Source organism: Falco cherrug, chromosome 2 (assembly GCF_023634085.1).
Source record: "Falco cherrug isolate bFalChe1 chromosome 2, bFalChe1.pri, whole genome shotgun sequence".
NCBI lineage: Eukaryota > Metazoa > Chordata > Aves > Falconiformes > Falconidae > Falco > Falco cherrug.
This window is the reverse complement of record NC_073698.1, coordinates 22490155-22510272: the sequence shown is the minus strand read 5'-3', so window position 1 is coordinate 22510272 and position 20118 is coordinate 22490155. Positions and strand designations below refer to the sequence as shown.

Sequence of the window (20118 nt, the reverse complement as noted above, 5' to 3'; positions counted from 1 at the left end):
GTTATAAAAATCAGTCATGAAACATTCTATCTAGCCCTGCAGGGTTCTAGGGAGAAGGAGGAGAGAAAAAACAAAAGCAGCACTCTTCACAACTGCATTTATAGCTATTTGAAAAAACCCTACACATTACTTTCAGCCTCAAATTTGCAGTTCCCCTTTTGCAGCAGTTCTTGCCTAACTGCTAACTGATACGAGATCACAGGGTAAAAATGATTTGATTTACAATAACAGAAATGTCAGGAAAAAATAAGGAAAAAATACCCTGCTTCCATTACTTGTGTCTGACAGCTCTGCAACAGATAATGTAGTTATATATTTTTCAGTTATCAGTAATAGTGTAATGTAACTTCACATCTCCAAATACTCATCTATATTGTATTCATCTGTCCCTAAAACATCAGGTGGTTAAAAAAGCACCCTTGTTTTTTCTGTTTCTTTTTTGCACCTTGTACTACTTTGATGTTGAAGTTTTCAGTGACTACAGAAGTCCAAATTCAGAAACTTTACCTGCATTTCCTCTAGGTGCTCGCCAGTTGTTAATGACAAGATTGTGGAACTTTGCTTTTATCACTGCAGAGGATTAATTATTTTGAGAATTATTTATGGAAAATAAATGCTGAGCTAAGGAGCAAAACAGTTATTAATAAGTAAATTTAGGTTCCAACAAACAAAAGTCAGTAAATGAGACAAACCAATATAGTCAGGCATTTTGAAAACACCTGCAGAAGATAATGTAAAGCTAAAAAGTATTACTTGTCTTTATAATTACTCAGATAAAAGTTGGATTTGATTATCAAGTAAATGAGGCTTTGAATAAAAGTAGTAGTGTAAGAAAGGTAGATTTGGAAAATGTTTTTGAAATCCTGAGATTTCTGACCTTTCCTTGCACCTCTGTTTTCATTAGCATGAAGTTTATAAACAGCTTTTTACTTGCAAACAGAAAAATATCTACTAAAACATTCCCCTATTCAGGGCTTCACAATAAATAGGAATAGCAGTATTGTGTAGTAAAAGATTATCAAGAACTTCTGGGATCAGTTTCCCATTTTTGCTAAACACTGGTTGCTTGGATAAAAATTATTTTCATGTGTAACTGTTGATCTCACATATCATAAATCTTGGGGGTTTACTCTATCCTTTCATATTCCTTACTTAAAACTTGTTAAATGACCTTGCACTTCTTTATAAGATCTCAGGTTAAAGAACACCATGTTAAAAAGCTACAAAATGTTATATTCATATTCAGGAACTGCTTGAATGGAGGTGGCCTACGAATGAGGAAAACAGATTCACTATCTTTAAGGATGGCCAACTTACAAAATCACCAGGAAGTCTTGAAATGAAGACCCAATTAAAACTGAAGTAGTACCCTAAATATTTTATATTTTCCATTTGATTTCAGAGCTTTAGCACAATAGGAAGAGTATTCTAGCTAAGAATAAAAGATACAGGGCTAATCCAAAAGAGATCTAAAAATACTAAGTTCCATAACACTTTAAAAACTCTGTCAATTCTGTAGGATTAATCTCTCAAGACTCAGGGTATCTCTTTCTAGGGATACTGTGGCTACAGAAGCATTTCATAACCAAAGCTGGTTAGTTTGATGATGCAGTAGAAATCTCTCTCATTTCATGACCATACAGCTTCTTAAAAAAAAAAAAAAAACCAACTCTGGGGGATACACGATGTTTTTCCATTGGAAAAGAAAATGGTGCCATGTACTCCCTCTCATCATGCTGCAGTGAAGACATTGCAACCCCCCTTTGGCCCAAAGGTTTTGTATTTCACTAGTCCATATAAACTATTTCATCTTCCATATTCTTCTTACTCAACACCTGCTCCCACTTCCTCCACCCCAGCTTCTCTTCTATGTATTTGTCATTAACTGGATTTTAGATTTTGAAAAAGCAGGAACTGAATTTTTCAAGACAGATCAAATGGTGAAGATACAACACATTCACAGAATGGCCGAGGTTGGAAGGCACCTCTGGAAATCATTTGCCAACGTGTTGAGGGTATGCTCTGTCCCATTGTCCAGGTTATTAATGGTGATGTTAAACAGCACTGAAACCAGTACCAGCCCTTGGGACACTCCACCAGTGACTGGTGTCCGGCTCAACTTTGTGGCACAATCCTTTGAGCTCTCCAACTCAGCCCATTTTCAATCCACCTAACTTCACTGTGCACTTACCTAGTCTGTACTACATTAGTTAGTCTACAAGAATGTTATTGAGATGTAGTGTTGAAAGCCTCACTACAGCAAGCAACACCCACTGACCTTCTCCCACCCACTGAGGTAGGAGTCATAGAAGGCTTCCAGGTTGGCTAAGCTCATTTCCCTTTTATCAATGTGTGCCGACTACTCCAAATCACCTTCATGTCCTTCAAATGCCTGGAAACTGCTTCCAGGAAGATTTGATCTATCACCTTTCCCATGATCAAGGCGTGACTGCCTGGCACATAAATTTTCCAGATCCTCCTTCTTGCCCTTCTTAGAGACTGGAGTGACATTTGCTTTTTCCCCCCTCAGGAACCTCTCCTGATTGCCACGACCTTTCAAAGACAGTGGCCTCTCAATGGTTTGCTTATATGAAGCACGTGATTTTTTATTTCTCTATAAGCTTCTCTATGGTGAATTTCAAGATCTCTAAGCAGTATGACTTCTGCTTCTCTGATCAGAATGCTGGCAGCAATTACTGCAGCAATATACTCTGTAGTTCTAGCTTCAAATTTGCATTTGTACAAAGTTGACAGACATTACTCAACTGAAAGCTTGACCTAACAGGCTATTGCCAACAACAATGTCCAAGAAGAAAGCAAACCAAATGGGTTCTTACTTGCACAGCAGTTGTTTTGTTTGGTTGTTTTGTTTTTTGGGGTTTTTTAAGGTACATTTGTTAGGGGTTTGGGTGTTTTGGTTTTGTGGCACTTTTTTGGTTGTTTTTGTGTTTTGGGGTATTTTTAAGCTTCGAATACTTAAGTTTTGCAGTCTCTTCTGATCATTTCCACAGTTTGTTCAGTTACTGGTTTGAAAGTCTTAAGACCAAGAAAATGCTCAGACAGGCGGGCAAGCAGGCAAGGGAGTAGTCATGTTCCCTGTAAATAGGAGCATTAAGAAACATTAGATCATGTTGTTTTAACTATAGAATATTTAGAATTGTGGTAAATAACTCCCAGGAAATTCTGGTGTTACAGCCTATGCAAGAAAACAAGGCTCTGCCAGACACATTGTTATGAAAGCACACACATAATGAAAACCACCTTGGAAACAAAAACCTTGGGAAATGCAGTATCTGACAAAAAACCCAGTGATTGGGTTGGGGTTTTTTTTCTCCTTTGAAAGCAAATCACCAGCAAGTCATTACAAAACCTTTTGAGAAATAATGCCTATTATCTGTCTACATACTTAAACAGGGTAGAAGACCATCCTGCTTTTAAAAGCTGTTAAATTTTCTAGTAACATGCACAGCTTTTCCTACTATTTGTTTTTAAGCATTTAGGTTCATTCCTTCAAATGACCAGTTTTGTAAGCACTAGAGAAGGAAGGACCAAAGGGCATTCCTACATTTCTGAAATAATCCTTGAATATTGATGAGGAAGATACCCTTAGATTCAAGAGTTCTGATGTGGAAAATGGTAAACTGGCAGGGAAAAAGTTCCATTATTTAACTTTGCCTGAAGCACATACTTAAGTGATTCACAGCCAGAGCCTGGAAAGTGACTAAGATGTTCTCTACAAAAAAAAAACACCCTGGCAGTAGCTTCTCCTTATTTATTGTTAAAAGAACATCTTTAATGCTCCCGCTAATCCCAAACCTGGCAGCAGGTATCCTTGGGAAGAGTCCAGGTCCCCAGGAAGCTACGTTCCAACTGTATTAAAGCTTGTCTGGCTGAAAGCTTATTAAAAAACAATGCTCATCCCACAGCAGCAGTTTAGCTGAGCTGCACGCTAGGAAATCATTAAATAGGCTGCACTATCCTGTGCTAACACTAGTTAGCAAATGGTCATATCCACTGCGACAAGAGTCCCAGCCTAACCAGGACATGGATGTAACTGACTGGCAAGAGATAGCAAGGGGGGAAATGGGAAGCAGGAGCCCAGCACTGCATTAACCACTTCCATACCTGGCTTGCCAAGTGGCAATTCATGTGCTCACACCATGCAAAGAAATAGCCCCTTGAATTGAGTCCGAAAATCTGGGAACAAAAAATTGTTTCATCATAGTGTCTCAGCTGCAGTATTACAAGTAAGAGCTGTAACATTTCCTCTGGGGTTTTTTGTTTGGGGTTGATTTTTGGGTTAAAGATGCACTTTTAAATGCTAACAAACATACAGAAGCTATACCATACAAGGGACCTCTATTTTGAGCCCATTACTTGAAAAAATCTTCCAAGCAGGCTGCTGCAAAGTTCATCCTCTCTGTTCTCTTGCAGTTGAGGTTGCAAATTGTTAAAAACAGATCTATGGCCAGTCTCATGCTTATGCTTATTTTTAGTGCAGAATAATAATTTTGAGTAAAGGAAGAAGTCCAATAGCTGGATATCACAAAGAGGAATAAATACTAGGAAAAGAAGTCAGCGAAATGCAGTATGTTTCAAGCATGCTTGATAAATAAATTCAAAACATTATTAAAACTATAATTGATGCACTTTCTGGTAATTACGTGAAGTGTTCTTATTTCCTTCCTGCTACAGTCAGAGCATGAATAAACAATCTGCTTTCAATTGCTCTCTGTCATGAAATTAGAAAAAGCTGAAGAATATGCAAATCAAATAAGAAATTTTAAGAGGACTGACATTTGTTTGCTGAAAAATCTTACAGTTATGTTTCGAAGACTATGGAAAAGCTAACTACTCAAGCACAGCAGTATCCAAAGATAACAAATACAATCAACATCTCCCTTGCTCTGATTGAAATGTTGAATCTGCTTTCATGCAACCAGTGGGGGAGAAGGAACACCACCAGCAAAGAATTAAATATTTAAATAGGTATGTTATTGCTAAAATTTGTATGCATTTCCTGCGTAAAGACAAACGTAAAAAAAAAAAAGGGTTAGAGAAAGCACAATAGGCTATTATTGTCTTCCTACAGTTTTTACTGTTTCATACAGAGTATGCTTCAAGTCTTATATGACTTAAAATTCCTCAATTCCACCACTATGAAGACAAATTTCAGTCCAAGTTTATGTGATTTTAATAGCCATTAAGTTTAACTGCTTGGTTTGTGGATGCAGGCAAGAGTAACTCATGCCATGTTTTATTTCTGATTACAGAAGTCAAGATCTCAAAAATTTCTAACATTACCTACCTAAAAGCTAACTTCATTAACACGTCTTAAAAAAAAAAACCAACCCCAAAACAAAATCCCAAAACCAAAAAATTGTACTTAGATGGAGACTATTCCAAGAGATAAGCTTTCTTACCCTTTAAAAAAAAAATATCCTTATTCTGTGAGAGAGATGTAGCAAAGAACAGGTTTTTCTGCCAAAGCACTATATTCTTTAGCTTCCTACCACCCCCAAGCACCGTCACTCGTAATAGCTAGTATATGAAATGAAAGTAAGCATGTTACTTAAGCATCTCTGCGGGTGTATCTGTACACTTCTAAATCTAGGGAAGCATAAAACATTCAGAAACTACAGCAGCACCTATCATTTTAAAAGGCACAGCAGGAGAAACATAATAAATCTGTACAGCCATCCAATCAGGAGTCAAAATGCATGATTTAACACAGATATTCCACAATGCTGATATTACAGGTATCCTGGAATAGAAACCAACATCTAAGAAGAGGCATTAACATCAGCTATTTCACTTTGGATCAGAAAATATATTCTATTGAAGTCCTAAACTTGCAAGCTTAACTTTGCAACAATATGTCCCTGTCTTGCCAAGACAAAACATTAGGCAGAATCCATTCTATTACTCAGGCTATTCTCAAGGCCCCTGATAAAAGGAAGAAAATAACCCGACAGATACAATTCTGTCTTTTCTCCTGCATGAAACATGCCTTCTAAATTAAGCTCAAATTGAGCTGTTTAAAAATGACAAATCCAAAGGCTTCCAACAGCACAGGCAGCCCCTGCACAACTTTTACAGGATTCTCACCAGCACGGCTTCACAAGGTTCCAGTGTGAAGACCTCTCAGTCTCTGCCTCGAGCTTTGGGTCTCTTCCTCAGATTATCAAAAGATAGCCAATTGTGATGGTGGTTTTTCTGCTGGAAGAAAACTTCATGCTGGACTGAGACCACCAACTCATTTCACACAGGTCAGAAAATGAGACGGTAATAGCTTTTTCGCAGTTGCCAGCTTAAACTGTATTTGAACTACAGACCTAGATGTGAAAGGCTCTGTAATAAATTACCAATCTCCTGAGCCATCCAGTTAACAACATGCATGGTTTTCTTTTTAAACTCAATTATGCTTAAGTTCATACATTTTCTGAAACTGTATAAAGTAAAACACCAGAAAAATTTAGATTCTTGGTAACAGGTCATCTGTTTTCTGTACACCCTCTACAATATATAGAAGGAGTGCTATTGCAGGCAGTACAGTGTTCCATTTTGGTTTAAAACAGAGTCTAAATAGTAACGTGCACTTCATATTTCTACATAATGTTTTGCTCCACTATTTCATGAGTCATGAGAAAGCCACCAGTCTCGACTTTTCCCCCTCAGTGCTGAGGCTTTCGTTCCATTTCTTCTAAAACCAGGAGCAAATTAGAAACAATGTCCATACAATTATTTTAATCAGTGTTATTTATCAAAGATAAATCTTTTTCCATCAATTTAAACAGAGACTGGCACTCTGTAGAAGCATTTGTTAAGCATGAAAACAGAAGATAAATAACTTGTCATTGACTACATTTCCAAGAACACTAATAAAGCTATTTCAAAGACAAAGCATCTCTGGAAGAGTAACAAGGAAGCCAGGCTTACTGCACCAAGCTTAGCATAGCACTGGTAATACTGACTCATGGGAATGAAAGACCAAACGAATACTCTCATGCACTAATGAAATTTCAATAACTACAAGTATCATATACAGACAGTTTCATACTTTAATAGCATTTTAAAAGAAATTTATTTCTAAGAGTAAGAGCTACAAACAACTAGTCAGAAAAAACTACCTAGTTTTAAGATGACAGATAGAACCAGCCCAGTCAACTATGGGCATATTTCAAAGGCAAATAGTAATAATTGGTGAGATTCACCTATTTAAAACATTCAATAGAAGTAACTAGTTGAGAAACCCTAACTCAGGTTCAAAATATTTTGTTTATACTAAAGTTCGGATAAACATCAGTTTATTTGCAGAAGTCTTCAGAAGTTGGCATGGCTGTACTTCAGATAGATTATAAATATTATGAGAAGATACTGGCCTTCAAAAGTTACCTTCATAAGTAAAACTAATAATTTTAGGGAGTTTTTATTTTTTCAGCAGTTCTTACAGCCAACCATCCTCTCTCCCACCTATACAAATGCTGTATTTAGTTACTTGTCTTGCCTGCAGTGATACTACTAGAGGCATTTCCTGTACCTCTCAACATGCCTGTTATTTAAATGAACGCTTAAAAATTGTTCATTTCGAAAATCAAGGGAAAACAGCCATCTGATATACTTCGCTGTCGTAAGCATATCAGATCCTAGCCATTTGTAAAATTCACTCTAATCAAGGCTGTCTGACTACAGTACAAAAATATATATTAGTACATGCCCTTTGCAGAAAGGCTTGTTTCCCCCTGATTTTTTATAAAAAACCAACTCTTGCCCTCAATCATCATCCCAGTACTAAAACCCATTGCAGATCCACTTACCAAATCCCTGTGTAACACCCAGTTAGCATGCAGGTAGTGAATACCATCTAGGATCTGATATAACAGTGACTTCACCATTCCCCGAGGTAACTGAACTGGTTTCTTGTTTGCTTTAGAAGCCCTGTGAAACTTGATTATATGCTGTAAAGGGGAAAAAGAAATCAAAATAAAAAAAGCGCAATGTTTTCATCTACAGCACTACATGAACAGATTGCCAGCAATTCCTTACACAGCCTTTAGGCTTTTTTCAACCATTCATCATTCATTTTCAAAACTAGAAACGCATACCTTAAGTACTAGAAAATTAATATTATACAAGGTAAAGTGATGACTGCCCAAAGGAACACTCCCAAGAATTAAATCAGCTGTTGCTGTGGTTTAATCCTGGCAGGCACCTAAGCCCACACAGCCGCTCGCTCACTCTTCCACAGGGGGATGAGGAACACAAAACCAATACAACTGTCAAAGCAAATTCCCATGCAGATCACTGATCTTGGAGGTTTTAGGAGTATTTTTATTTGGGGTTTCTTTTTGTTAAGGTAGACTGATAACTTGTTTAACACAGCGAAGAATTACAAGTGCATTATCTAACTCCTATGCTATTCTTTTATATTCTCTCTTACAGTAGTAATGACATTACAATATTCAACACCTAATGCTTGACAGAAATTCTTGCCAACTGTATTGGGAGTTTTAAACATTTAATATTTATTTTTTATTTACTAAACCCTTAAAGTACAGTACTCTCAAAACTGAAGCTGTTGACAGAGCAAAGCTATAAATTGGTCCATCTGAAAGTCAATCGCCAAGGCAGACACAGAAAAAACCTTTAACAACTGTAAATGTATACACAGGCAATGATGTCTAGCCACAACAAGGAGTCCAAAAGGATATGTTGCCTTAGCACTTGAGTCCCAGGGGCCACTAACTTCAACAGCATAAGGTGTGCCACAGTTGCAGTAACCATTTCCTTGTTTGTCTCCTTTTGAGAGAGGGGTAATTTCTAGAAAAACTTTTTCAAGCATGCACACATCTTTTAAGTGATGCTTCACACTTCTGTGACCATTAAAAGAGCCCTGGTCTTGTCCATCCAAAACCTAACACCCAACTTCTATCGTGTGTTCTTCCTATGTTCCTGAGCTTTCATATTCCAGATGCCTATTAGGTACCCAAATACTCAAACCCCTTTGGGAAATGGCCTTTCCTCTCTTGCTGCAGCCCAGCTCCATACAGCCCACCCTCCTTTGCTTCAGGCATTGAGCTTGGCTTTCCAAGGAGGAAGGAAAAGGCACATCCTTGCCCTGCCAAAGATAAAAATGGAGCTGCACCGAGAAGAGTAACATTGATGAAAAGGTGACAGTCCGTGCCCTGTCAGTCAAGTACCACATGCACAAGCCACAAGTTTTGCCTCCTCTCACCTCCCACTCCCACTAACTCCAAAGAAAATGTTGTTCATGCAGTGGCCAGAGAGTAGCAAATCTTCAGAGACAGGCAGATGGCTCTCCTGAACTTTTTTGTTCCTACTCTAATATATGCCGTGCCCTTTTCCCAGACTTGTTTGAGACCTGCTGCACTAGATATGCTCAGCGCTGGAGGACTTGGTCCATAGCCAGCTCTCTGGGGCATGGAGCCAGCCCAGTCACTGCATTTAAGCCTCTTGCATCCAGATACAGCGAACAACTAGGAGCTGGTACGGCTGGGGAGTTTTGGAGTGCATACAGGTATGTGCATGTCAACGTAAGGTCAAAATTAAGGGTCATTCCTAAGTTACTTATATACAAGCCAGTGTTGCATTAACAGAAGTGCTTCTGCGGTGAGTCTGGTTAAGTATGAAGTGCTGCAGAAACGTATAAATACAAACCAGGACAGGTCACTGCTAGTCACAATCATCCAAACAAACAGAAAACCTTGCAGCACACAAACAAAAAACCCCAAGCTCAAACATTCCTAAACTTCTGTAGCTTAGCATATCATAAATATGGGGGAGCACTGAAAAAGTGTGCTTGTTTTTTCTCCACAATAAAAAAAAAAAAAACCCGCACCTTTACTCCATTTTCTCAGGATTTTTTTGGTTTATTTGGGTTTGTTTTGGTTTTGTACATCAGCCTTCAGAATTCCTCAACATTTCAGCTGTCAGGTAACTTCTTTTTTTTCCCCATCTAACTTAATTTTGGTAACACAATCTCAATGTCAAGTATCAGAACTTCCAAGACATTTAACTGGGATAAAGTATCTTCAATTCAGCTTTAGCTGAAGGAAAATTGACACGCTAGTTCTTCGGCAAATACTACTGACTTACTCCCAACTACAAGGAACACCATTTTCCAGAGATTGGTTTTGTGCTGTCTAAACTATCTGCAGAGGAAAAAACTCAATCTTTACTGTGCACTTCTTACATGAACACATACACAAAGATTTCCGTCTCATTCCAAGTTGTCTCTGTTGTACCCTTAGATCCACATCTTCTAAATATCTTTTAAGGTTAGAAATACTTGTTCCATTGAGAGCAATGCTCAAAATGTATGTCATATTTAATTCAAGGCACACAGATAGCTTTTTTTAGGGAAGTCAAAGTTGCATGGTATTTTGGGTTCTCTACAATGATAACTTAATATTTGTAAGCTTAACTACCAATTGGAACACTTAAAGAAAATTTGAAATTTAAGTAACAGAGGAAAAGGGTATATATCTTAAAACAAATTTACTTCACCTCCAACACAATTATATTTTAAAGCTGTATCTTGTAATTAGGAATAAACAGCCTTCCTCCCAAATAAACAAAATTTCAGCAGATTACTTGAGTAAAAAGCTCTTCCCACCGAAACATATGAATTACATTTCAATTATATACAGTGGCCTTACTCTCATTTCATATATTCATAGATGACATGCAATATAACTAAAACTCTGTCCTACTGTAACTACGCCCTATTGTAACTCTGTCCTCATGTAACTAAAAACGGTCCTATTCAGCCAGTAAGTCTGTCTTTTTTCAAAGAAGAATCCACCTGCATAATCAATTATATTTTCCTGCACCCTACTTCAGCTGTAATGGAGGGTTATATCTGCATTTATTTAACTAGATTTCTAGCTACTGAGAGCTGAACACAGCTCCCTGAATGCAGATACTGAAAGCTAAATGTGACCTTACAAAGGGGTCACAGATTAACCGTGTTAGTGTGCTTACCCAACATTTTCCACTGCTTTTCCTTTAGTACTGAAAATGTTTCCAACAAACACAGGGTAAGAGGCTATACCGGTTTTAAACAGATGAGTCTTCCCTGACCTTGTCCATTTGCTGCAACTAAAACTCTAAGCCTGGTACCTACAAACAATTCACCTTACCCAGAGGTCATGCTCAGCGTAGTCAAAGAGAAGCCACACTTTCCTGTCAGCATGAGAAAGAAACACCTTTTGCAGAGAAATGACATTTGGATGCTTGAGCTCCCGCAGCAACTGCAAAATAAAGAAAGTCCACAACAGTTATATCCACACATCCAGAGCTGTGAAAGGGCTGGAAAGGTGAATATTTTAGTCTTTGCTACATACTCTACAATACTAACAATGAAAGTTGAAATTTGCAAGTCATGGAAAACAGCACATATTTTTTCTAATGAAAGAACCAGTCATTAGTTTGAAACCAAAGCTGAAAGCAGGTCATAACCCCCTTAGGACATTCACTTCTTATTAATTTCCTAAAAGTTTAAGTCTGTGTAAACCTCACTATTATCCAGGATCAAGAAGACTCTGCAAACAGCCAGCTGTGGCATCTGCCCTTTCCCAGAGGTTGTAAACTTTGATAGAGCCATTTGGGGTATCCAATTTTCTCCTGACTCCCAATTATCTGAAAACCCTGCATTTCGGTTGCAGTCATTCAAGGCTGAATGGGATGACTCATTTAGAGCCTGTCAATGCAGTCAGCTAAATGAAGATGTGGTTTGTGAGATGGAGTCAGCTGATCTACAAGGTCACCACAACCTACAGAAGAAGGTCCAGCTCCCTCCCACAACGTATATTACACTAGTTACAGCACTCACAGAAGCCATCCATGAAATAGCTCCCAGTTCAAGAGAAAACCAACCCAGACGCACAAAGGCAATAATTTTCTGCTGAGTACTTGAGCTGAAATGACTCACAGCACTAACAGCAGACCTAACACTAGCAAAGAGACACAGCTAGGAGCAAAAACTTCTTTCATCAGCAGTGAGCCATTAAGCCAGCTCAGCTGCTTCAGAAACTACAGCTTTAACCACCACCAAAAAGAAAACATTGCTGAGATACAGCACAAAAGGTGAACACAGACAGCATCCGTCTGTTTGAGCCCCACTGGTCATGTTACAGTTACACTGTACTTGCACAACTGCTAAGAAAAATCTAAAAACTTAATCTAAGCAAACTACAGTCAAGCATAGTTACCCAAGACCAGACAAATTCTTGCCATCTCAGGCTGCCAGAAATTACAACATTTTTAATAAAAGGAATGGCTGGGGTTTTTTTATTAAAAGCCAAGGACAATTTGAACTATTATGTGAATATAGAAAATAACATTTTATTTCTGAGATTGAATCTATTTGCAATAAAATGTAATTTTCCCACTACATAATAGAGGAGACAAAAAAAATAATTCCTTTCTACTGATACCTTTGTCACATATGGTAACATTTTAGCTGCTATTGAGATAGTAAAATGGGAGTGGATATCTGCACATTGGCTTCCTCCTTTTAAATTTCATTTGAGACAGACTGCCATCCCTACTCACTGACAGAGTCTTTTCAGTGTGGCATTTCTTGAGCAAGATGACCTAAAGCCCACAGAGCTTTTATCTGAAGTACGAGATCAAACAGGAGACAGAGGGTTGAGGAAACAATGCAACGTTACAAATCAATGCAGAAAGCAGTTTCAGCACGTTAAACCTCTTCAGATTTGTAAAAGCATTATATAGAGAAATCTTAAGGCAAGATCTGCAAGAAGCGTGGAATTCTGTAAATGCCTGCAATCCCTGCAAAGCATAAGATCAGTGAGGGGAAAAGTAAAAAAATGCTTATTTGCATTTTTTTATCAATTACAGGTGAGGGTCATCTGTAGTAGGTTGACCCCAGCCAGCAGCAAAGCTCCACACAGACACTTCCTCACCCCACTGAGTCAGATGGGAGAGAAAGAGCAAAAAAAGTAAGAAACTTTGTGAGTGAGGGTAAGATAATTTAATAAGTGAAGGAAAGAGGAATTTAAAACAAAAAAAAAAACAACACAACAACACACCCCCCAAACCAAACAAACATACACACCACCAAACCCCACAGAAACAATGCAGAGGTGATCTCTCACCAATTCCCACAAACAGACCTATGCCCAGCCAGTCTCCCAGGAAAAGCTGCCTCCCCAAAAGGAGGAGGGACAGAGTGGGAAAAAGAAAAAGCCTGGACACTGTCCCATCACCACTCAGCAACAGCCAAAACACTGGTGGGTTATCACACTGCTTCAGTCACAAATCCAAAACACTGCACCATACAGGCTGCTATGGAAAAGACTAACCGCATCCGAGCTAGACCCAGTACAGCATCCAAGACCATTGATGGGAGTCAGCAGCTTCACAGCAAATGAGGTTACAGGGTTTAAAAATACCATTGAGCCAGACCGTACAGCGAAGGACTTGTTGTAGAATCAGTATAAAATCACAGCTTAAAATCATACTCAATGTTTTGATGAATTAACTGTACCCAGATTGCATGACAGTTCAGCAACTATGTGTCCCTACCAAAATTTTATCAGAACTCCTGTGGCCTAACAACACACCTGTACCACATAGAAGAGACTATTCCTTCAAGGAAGGGGCAGATACTAGTCAGAGCTCTAGAAAATAATGTCATTTCTCCTTTACCGCTTCCTCTCCCATTTTAAGCCTGTCCTACTCCTTACTCCCCAGGTAGCAGCAATCATCCACTTAAAAAACCCAACCTCTTCACATTAAATATGATTTACCTCAGAGGACACACAAAGAACCCATAACCAAAGCTGGACCAGAACACGACACGAAGACAAGAAACTTGAGTAATGCAGCAGAAGGGTTCCCTGTCTGTAGAGTGAGGTAGCATAGATACAATTCTCCTTTGTCTGTGCTAGGGGTAGTCAATCCTGCAGACAGATTTACACTATTCCTCTTGGCCTGTGACAAGACAGGCTGCAGCTCTTCCCTTTTCCAAATCCAGCCAGTAGCAAGGGACAAGTAACTTGAGCACGCACTTCCTACTGGCACACACACAATACAGCCATGACCAACCACACAAGTATCACCACAGGCAGGAGAACAGCATCTTCTTTGCAGACACCCACACCAGCACCAACAGTGTCTATGGAAAACCTCAACACCACAGCTGGCCAGGATTCCGTTTCTCCACTTTGACTAATCAGGCTTAAAGTTCATACACACGAACACATATTCATAGATCCCTCTGACTCCAGTGCAGATCTTACATCTGTTCAAAATCTAAATGCAGAGAGCACGCCCTTTCATCCAGGTTCCAGCTCCGATGTCAGGTCTCTCCAGAATTTGGTCTCCTCCTGCTTGCTGGTTCTGCATGCTTGAAGCTCACTAGCAGGTCACACACTCATCCTGTTCTCACCACCTAGGCCTGCCTGAAGTTTTCTAGCAGGTCACAAATGCACACACAGGACAGACAGCACACACACACAGAGAATAGTTAGGAACAGACACAGCACTGACTGTAGTGACCACATCCAGAGCTGGCCCAGACAAGCACGCTGCCCAGTAGCCTGGTTACATGAAACCTCCCCTTATGCCCTCTCCATTTTCCCATGCTTCTTCCTTCCCGACCCACCTTGATCACTTCCTTTTATGCCTTCTATCCTTCCTCTAAACATCCCACAGAAGTTTGTTACAGAGTCCCAGCACTCCTCTCAAATACCCACTAACACCTCTATCCTCCTGTAAGATCCACAGCAATCTGCTTTCCTTCTCATCAGTTACGCACCCCTGGTTGACTCTCTTCAAGCACCCACCTGAGAGGTTCCTTTTGAGGCCCACCACCGATGTTTTAAGGGTTCTGGCCTTTGTTGCTGTCACTGAGAGCAGCTGTTATTGTTTCTGTGTGCTCAGTTTATCATTCTTGCCGAGTTTTCCCTTTCCCTACGCTGAATAGCCTTTAACTACATACTCTTCCAGTCTGCTTAAAAAACCTAACAGGTTTGGCCAAAGCTAGACAGCTACAAGGACCCCAGTGAACCTGATGGCTAATATACACCAGCAAAAGCATCTGGATAAGGAAGCAGTTGCTGTAGTGGTGACAGACGATCCCTGAATCACCATCCTGGAAAGGCTGAAATGCTCAAGGATAATGATAATGCAGAGTGACAAATGCAAACAGTCTGAAGGACAGAAAGAGCTCACACAGATAGCACATCACATGGGCTGTAAAGAGCATTTCCAGCACCCGCAGTTTCCATGAACCCGGCCTCTCCAACCCATAGATGACTTGACTAGTGTTCAGTAGCTGAAGACAGAGTACAAGAAACACAGTTTGACTATCAATACGTGCCGGCTAATGATCAAGGCCGTTTTTTGGCCTTATGACTTTGGTATCTAATTGCTTCTATCCTAGCTCAGTTGTACAGAGCACAAAGAGAAAGTAAAGAAAAACTACGCATTTTGCTCTCTGTAAATTACTGAGAAAAAATCATTTTCATTTGCATATCACAGGATGATTCAAATCCATTTCTACAACCAGAAAGGTTTCCCTTAAATTAGTTGGTCTGGGTTTCCATTATAAAGAAGGAAGACCCAACTGACCTTCCAAGAAATAAAAATCAGCAAATGATGAAGATGCTGATACATCTGCTTTGACTTGAGTGTTATAACCCCATGTTGTCCCTGGCTAGCCTTGCCCTTGCTTTCATAAATACCATTCAAGACGGAGCAAGGGAAACCACATCCCTACATGCAAGTCTGGGCTCACATTAAGGATCCTCCAGCTCCCTCTTCAAATGCACAAATACTCATTCCAGAGCCATGGGACCAGCCGAGAAACAGTAAATGAAAGTGTCCTAATGATGCATAAAATTGCTTAATTGCTTCACAAACAAGGACAGAGTGGGGTTAGACAGGACATTATTAAATAATCAACAGCAGCACTAAGGCAGCCTGGCAAACTGCCACCTGACTACAGCAAATCTTTCCTTGCACAGGGACACTAACAATAATTACCTTCACATCAAATATGGGCTGAACTCAGCACAAGTCTTTATGAACATGATCTCCTTCCTCCGGTGATATTCCCACATTTCCCATACAGCTCTCCACCACTACAGACACTTCTCACGAGCCAAGACACTGCACTCTCCATGTAGGTGAGCATTTCCAGCTTTACTGCAAATGTCATTCCTCTCCCACTCTTAATCCTTGCTGCTCTGTATGGTCCCCAGGGAATGTAACCTGCTTAGTGTTGCAGTACTACCATGCTTACTCCCACAACACAACACAGACTCATTTGCTGGAGCAACTGGCCAGGTGACCCAACCCAGAAGGAATTTCTCTGATGTCCTGTCTCAGGACATCAGCTGTTTTAGAAAAGGCAGCTCCTTGCTCTCACTGCCTTCCTATGAGTGCTATCCAACACATTTCTCCCAAAGCTTAGGACAGTCAGAAAGCCAGCTAGACACAAACCCGTTGGCAATATCAAGCAAAATATTCACTTAAGCAAAAATTACTGTTGTGTCATCTTCCTAGTTTGATGGCATACATTCAAAACCTAACCATCATCTCATGCTTCAAAAAGGCTCACATCGGTTCCATCAAGTGATCCAGCAACAAACAAGTCATATATTAATAGTCATGCCATGGCCTTAAGATAGAAAGCAGGCAAATAGGGACTTGGAACAGAAAGCAGATTGCAACTGATATAGAAGGAAAGGTGATTTTCAGACCTGAAGGTGACTGACAAAGATTCGGTCACCCTGTAACAGGTAAGATACCAGTGGAACTACTGCTACAGCAGATGAGTACAGGCAGTAGTGAGACATACCCACAATTGTGCACAGCATTTTAGGTAAATTTAGGGAAGATTAATTCCAACTGAAACAGGGCAGAGAAAACCCAAGCCTACACCCACGGGAAGCAAGAGTCTACCGCACAACGGGAAACCAGCAAGCCAAGCCAGAAGCCTTACAGCCCGCCAAAACTAAGCCAGAGAAAGTCAATCTCTCTCTCTCTAAACTGAAAGGGGGAGAGAAGAGCTATTCTAACCTACTGACAGCATCGTCGTAAGTACAAATGGGTATGAAGTTGTCATGATTAACTTGGGCTTAAAGACTGAATGATGTTTATAGAGTCATTACTAGAATTGAGACTCAGGACCTGCCTTCAGAGATTTTTCTTTTCCTTTCAAGTTTAACTTGTTTGCCAAATTTTTGAAATTGCACTTTGCTTATCTGCAAGAGCAGGAGAATATGATGACTCCAGAAGTGTCATTCAAGTCTATATTCATAAAAAAAAATCTAAAAAAATTTAAAATTACTATTCTTAGTTTCCTATCCAACATTGGAGCTCTACTCAAGTACTTTGAACTCATTATTTAAACCCCAAATTTTATTACACAAGTTCTTAAATCCCAAGGTGGCTTAGCTGCTATCCAGTAGATTCAAGATCTGTTTGTTTCAATGTAAACACAATTTTACATTCTCATGAGTCAGATATTCCACAGTACTAAAAAAGAACAAGATATACGCTCAAAGTACATGCTGTTTTCCATTCAAAAGTGTTCAAATGAAAGCTTAAAAAGGCAATCTAACAGAAACTTATAATACTGCTCACACTAATAATTTACTATGAAGCTGACAATACATTTTTGAAGCTCCAGTTCTTCAGGCTTACAACTGTGTGAAACTGATGGTTTTATTCTTTTGGGTTTATTTTTGAAGTCCTAAATGTCGCAAAAAAGAAGCCCGACAACACAAAATACCAAGGAGAAAAATGCGCATTTCTGTGGTTTCCAAACCAAATTACTTGACATATTTAAGTCAATATTTACTAGTGTCTCATGTCCAAACACATTCAAAGTATTAGAAGAGATGTTATTAAAGGTTCTCTGAAAGTATGGAGGTAGATGAAGAAAACAGATGAGAGACACTGGATGTCAAGCTTGGTCAAATTCTGCTGTTCACGGAAAGAATTATGATTTCTAAGGATTCCAATTTCTAACATTTCATCAGTATCTCTGTCCCACTTTCACAGAACTAAAAATAGTATCACTCTCCCTTTATATAAAGTCTCTCAAGAATACCATTTGTAGCCCTGTAACATAGCTCAATCAAGTACTCAGTCACAATTCACACTTTACATGCCATACTACTATTACATTCAAGCTTTTGAGAGTCATTAGATTTGCCAAAGAGGGTCAAATCAAAGATTTATCTTCCACAATACCTTGTCACCTTTCACCACATGGAAAGATTACTAAGAAATCACTACTTGTCTTCTGACATGAGGACTGTACTCATCTAAATGATTCCTGTGTTTGGTCTTGAGGGAAACCGCTTTACGTGTTAGCGTGGAAAGCACACGACAACCCCCACAACCTGAGGAACCTACACCCAGATACTGTTCCTCACTGCACAGCTGGTACAGGACCTCTTCCAGCAAGCTCACTGGGACAGCAGTTTGCTCCTTATCAGAGAAAGATGTTGAAAAGGGTGAATCCTGTAGTCAGCCAGTTTTGGCTTCTGCCTCATGGGGTCCCTTCCAGCTGCTGCAAGATGCCTCAGAGTCCTTGGTCACCCTCAGACCAGCTCTGAAAGGGCCCTTACACCCTTTTTCCATCTCCCCCACTGGCAGAGGGGAAAGAGGCCTGATAATCACGTAATGACATGTTCTTACCACCCAGGACGCTGAAGCTCCAGTGTGTGAGGAGGACCAATCCACCTCTACAGCAGCCTCCACTGCCAAGACCACAAGTCGATGGCAGCTCCTCCTCCCCTGCCCAAGGGGCACAGCCTGCTGCTCTAGCACTGCCGCTACCTCCTGCCACCTCCCAGTCCAGAAGCTGAAAGCCAGGCTAACAAAGCAGCCGCAGGGGTGAGCAGCACTGCTGCAGAAGCTTCCTCTCTCAATTAAGAGCAGCTGCCATCAGCCAGCTCGCTCTCCGCTTATTCTCACACCAGCCTGGTACCGTGTACCTGGCTCCCTGCAAACCAGGCAGAGTTCCTGACGGAGGGAGAGCTGTGGTGGGCCCCCGGTCTCTTGCCTGGGAGACAAAAAAAATCAATACTCCCCTTCCTTTTGTTAATCCTTAGACATGTGAGTTATAATAGGAAGCCACAAAATCCTAGGAATGCCCAAATGCCTCCAAGGCAGACGAAGAGTGGAAACTATCGGGGCAGCCAGCTACTTACTGTCCTGTAGTTTCCTGTCCCAGCCCCAGCAGACTCAAGGCTGCTCTAACTTGTACAAGCTGGCTACAGTGTTTGAAGGACACCACACAGACAGGAGACAGCAAGAGCACAGCATCATCCACCCCAGCTCTGTTTTGTCCCACTCAGCATTTCCACCACGGAGTCTGCCACCATACGTAGCACTTCCTCATCAGAGCCAAGTCAAAAACTAATGCTATCATATGAAAGCACTATGGAATGTTTTTACATACAAGCGAGCTTTTCAGAGGTATTTCTGTCAACAGACCCAGGCACCAAAAAAACAAAGCTACATGGAAGTCCTGCAAAAAGTTTTAAAAAACCCCAAAGAAAACGCAAGCCACAAAACAACAAAAAACCCCCACCCAACAACCCAAGTGACTTCTCACTAACCAAAGAAAGCACAGGCAAGCAATGTACTTGCAAACCTGCTACAACTGAATAAAAAACGCTAATCATTAAGTGTCAAAAAGTCACTTGATTACTTTAAAGCCTAAGACTCCTGTACAGGAAATTGCCAAACCCAAAATCCCGAAGCTCAGTTTGAAACCTGGCTTACTATTCCAGCTTCCTACAGCCCTGAAGAGTTCTCCTGCTTTGTGAAATGTGAAATATCCTTCGCTGCACTATTTCAGATGGATAGGCTTTAACGAACTTTCTTCCTTGTGATTAAATCGGAATATGAGGAATCAGGCATTTGGGCTTGTATGTTTTGTGTATTTTTATACAAATCTCCTCACCATTCTATCCCTCTGTTCTCCCACCTAATACAAACCCATCTCTTAGTATGATGAGCATGCAGTTTTAGTGCCCACTTAAATCCTCAGAATTAAAAGTACAGATCACAAAAAAGATACTCAGAATCCCAGGTAGTACACATGTC

At 40.1% G+C, this 20118-nt stretch overlaps 1 protein-coding gene across 6 annotated transcripts in view; it reads right to left on the bottom strand.

Annotated features, from left to right (window-relative positions):
• CDK8 (cyclin dependent kinase 8) overlaps positions 1–20118 on the bottom strand; it is an 83789-nt gene that overhangs the window by 31731 nt on the left and 31940 nt on the right. For 4 of the 6 annotated variants that reach the window (XM_055701971.1, XM_055701969.1, XM_055701968.1 and 1 more), the window contains 2 exons: positions 11163–11273; positions 7818–7958 (listed from right to left, as the gene is read on the bottom strand). The exons of 1 other annotated variant lie outside the window; for it this stretch is intronic. In XM_055701971.1, coding sequence (XP_055557946.1) covers positions 7818–7958; positions 11163–11273 — 252 coding nt within the window. Of the gene's footprint in view, positions 1–7817; positions 7959–11162; positions 11274–20118 lie in introns of those variants that run through there. One more of the 6 variants, XM_027815582.2, reaches the window with a different exon arrangement.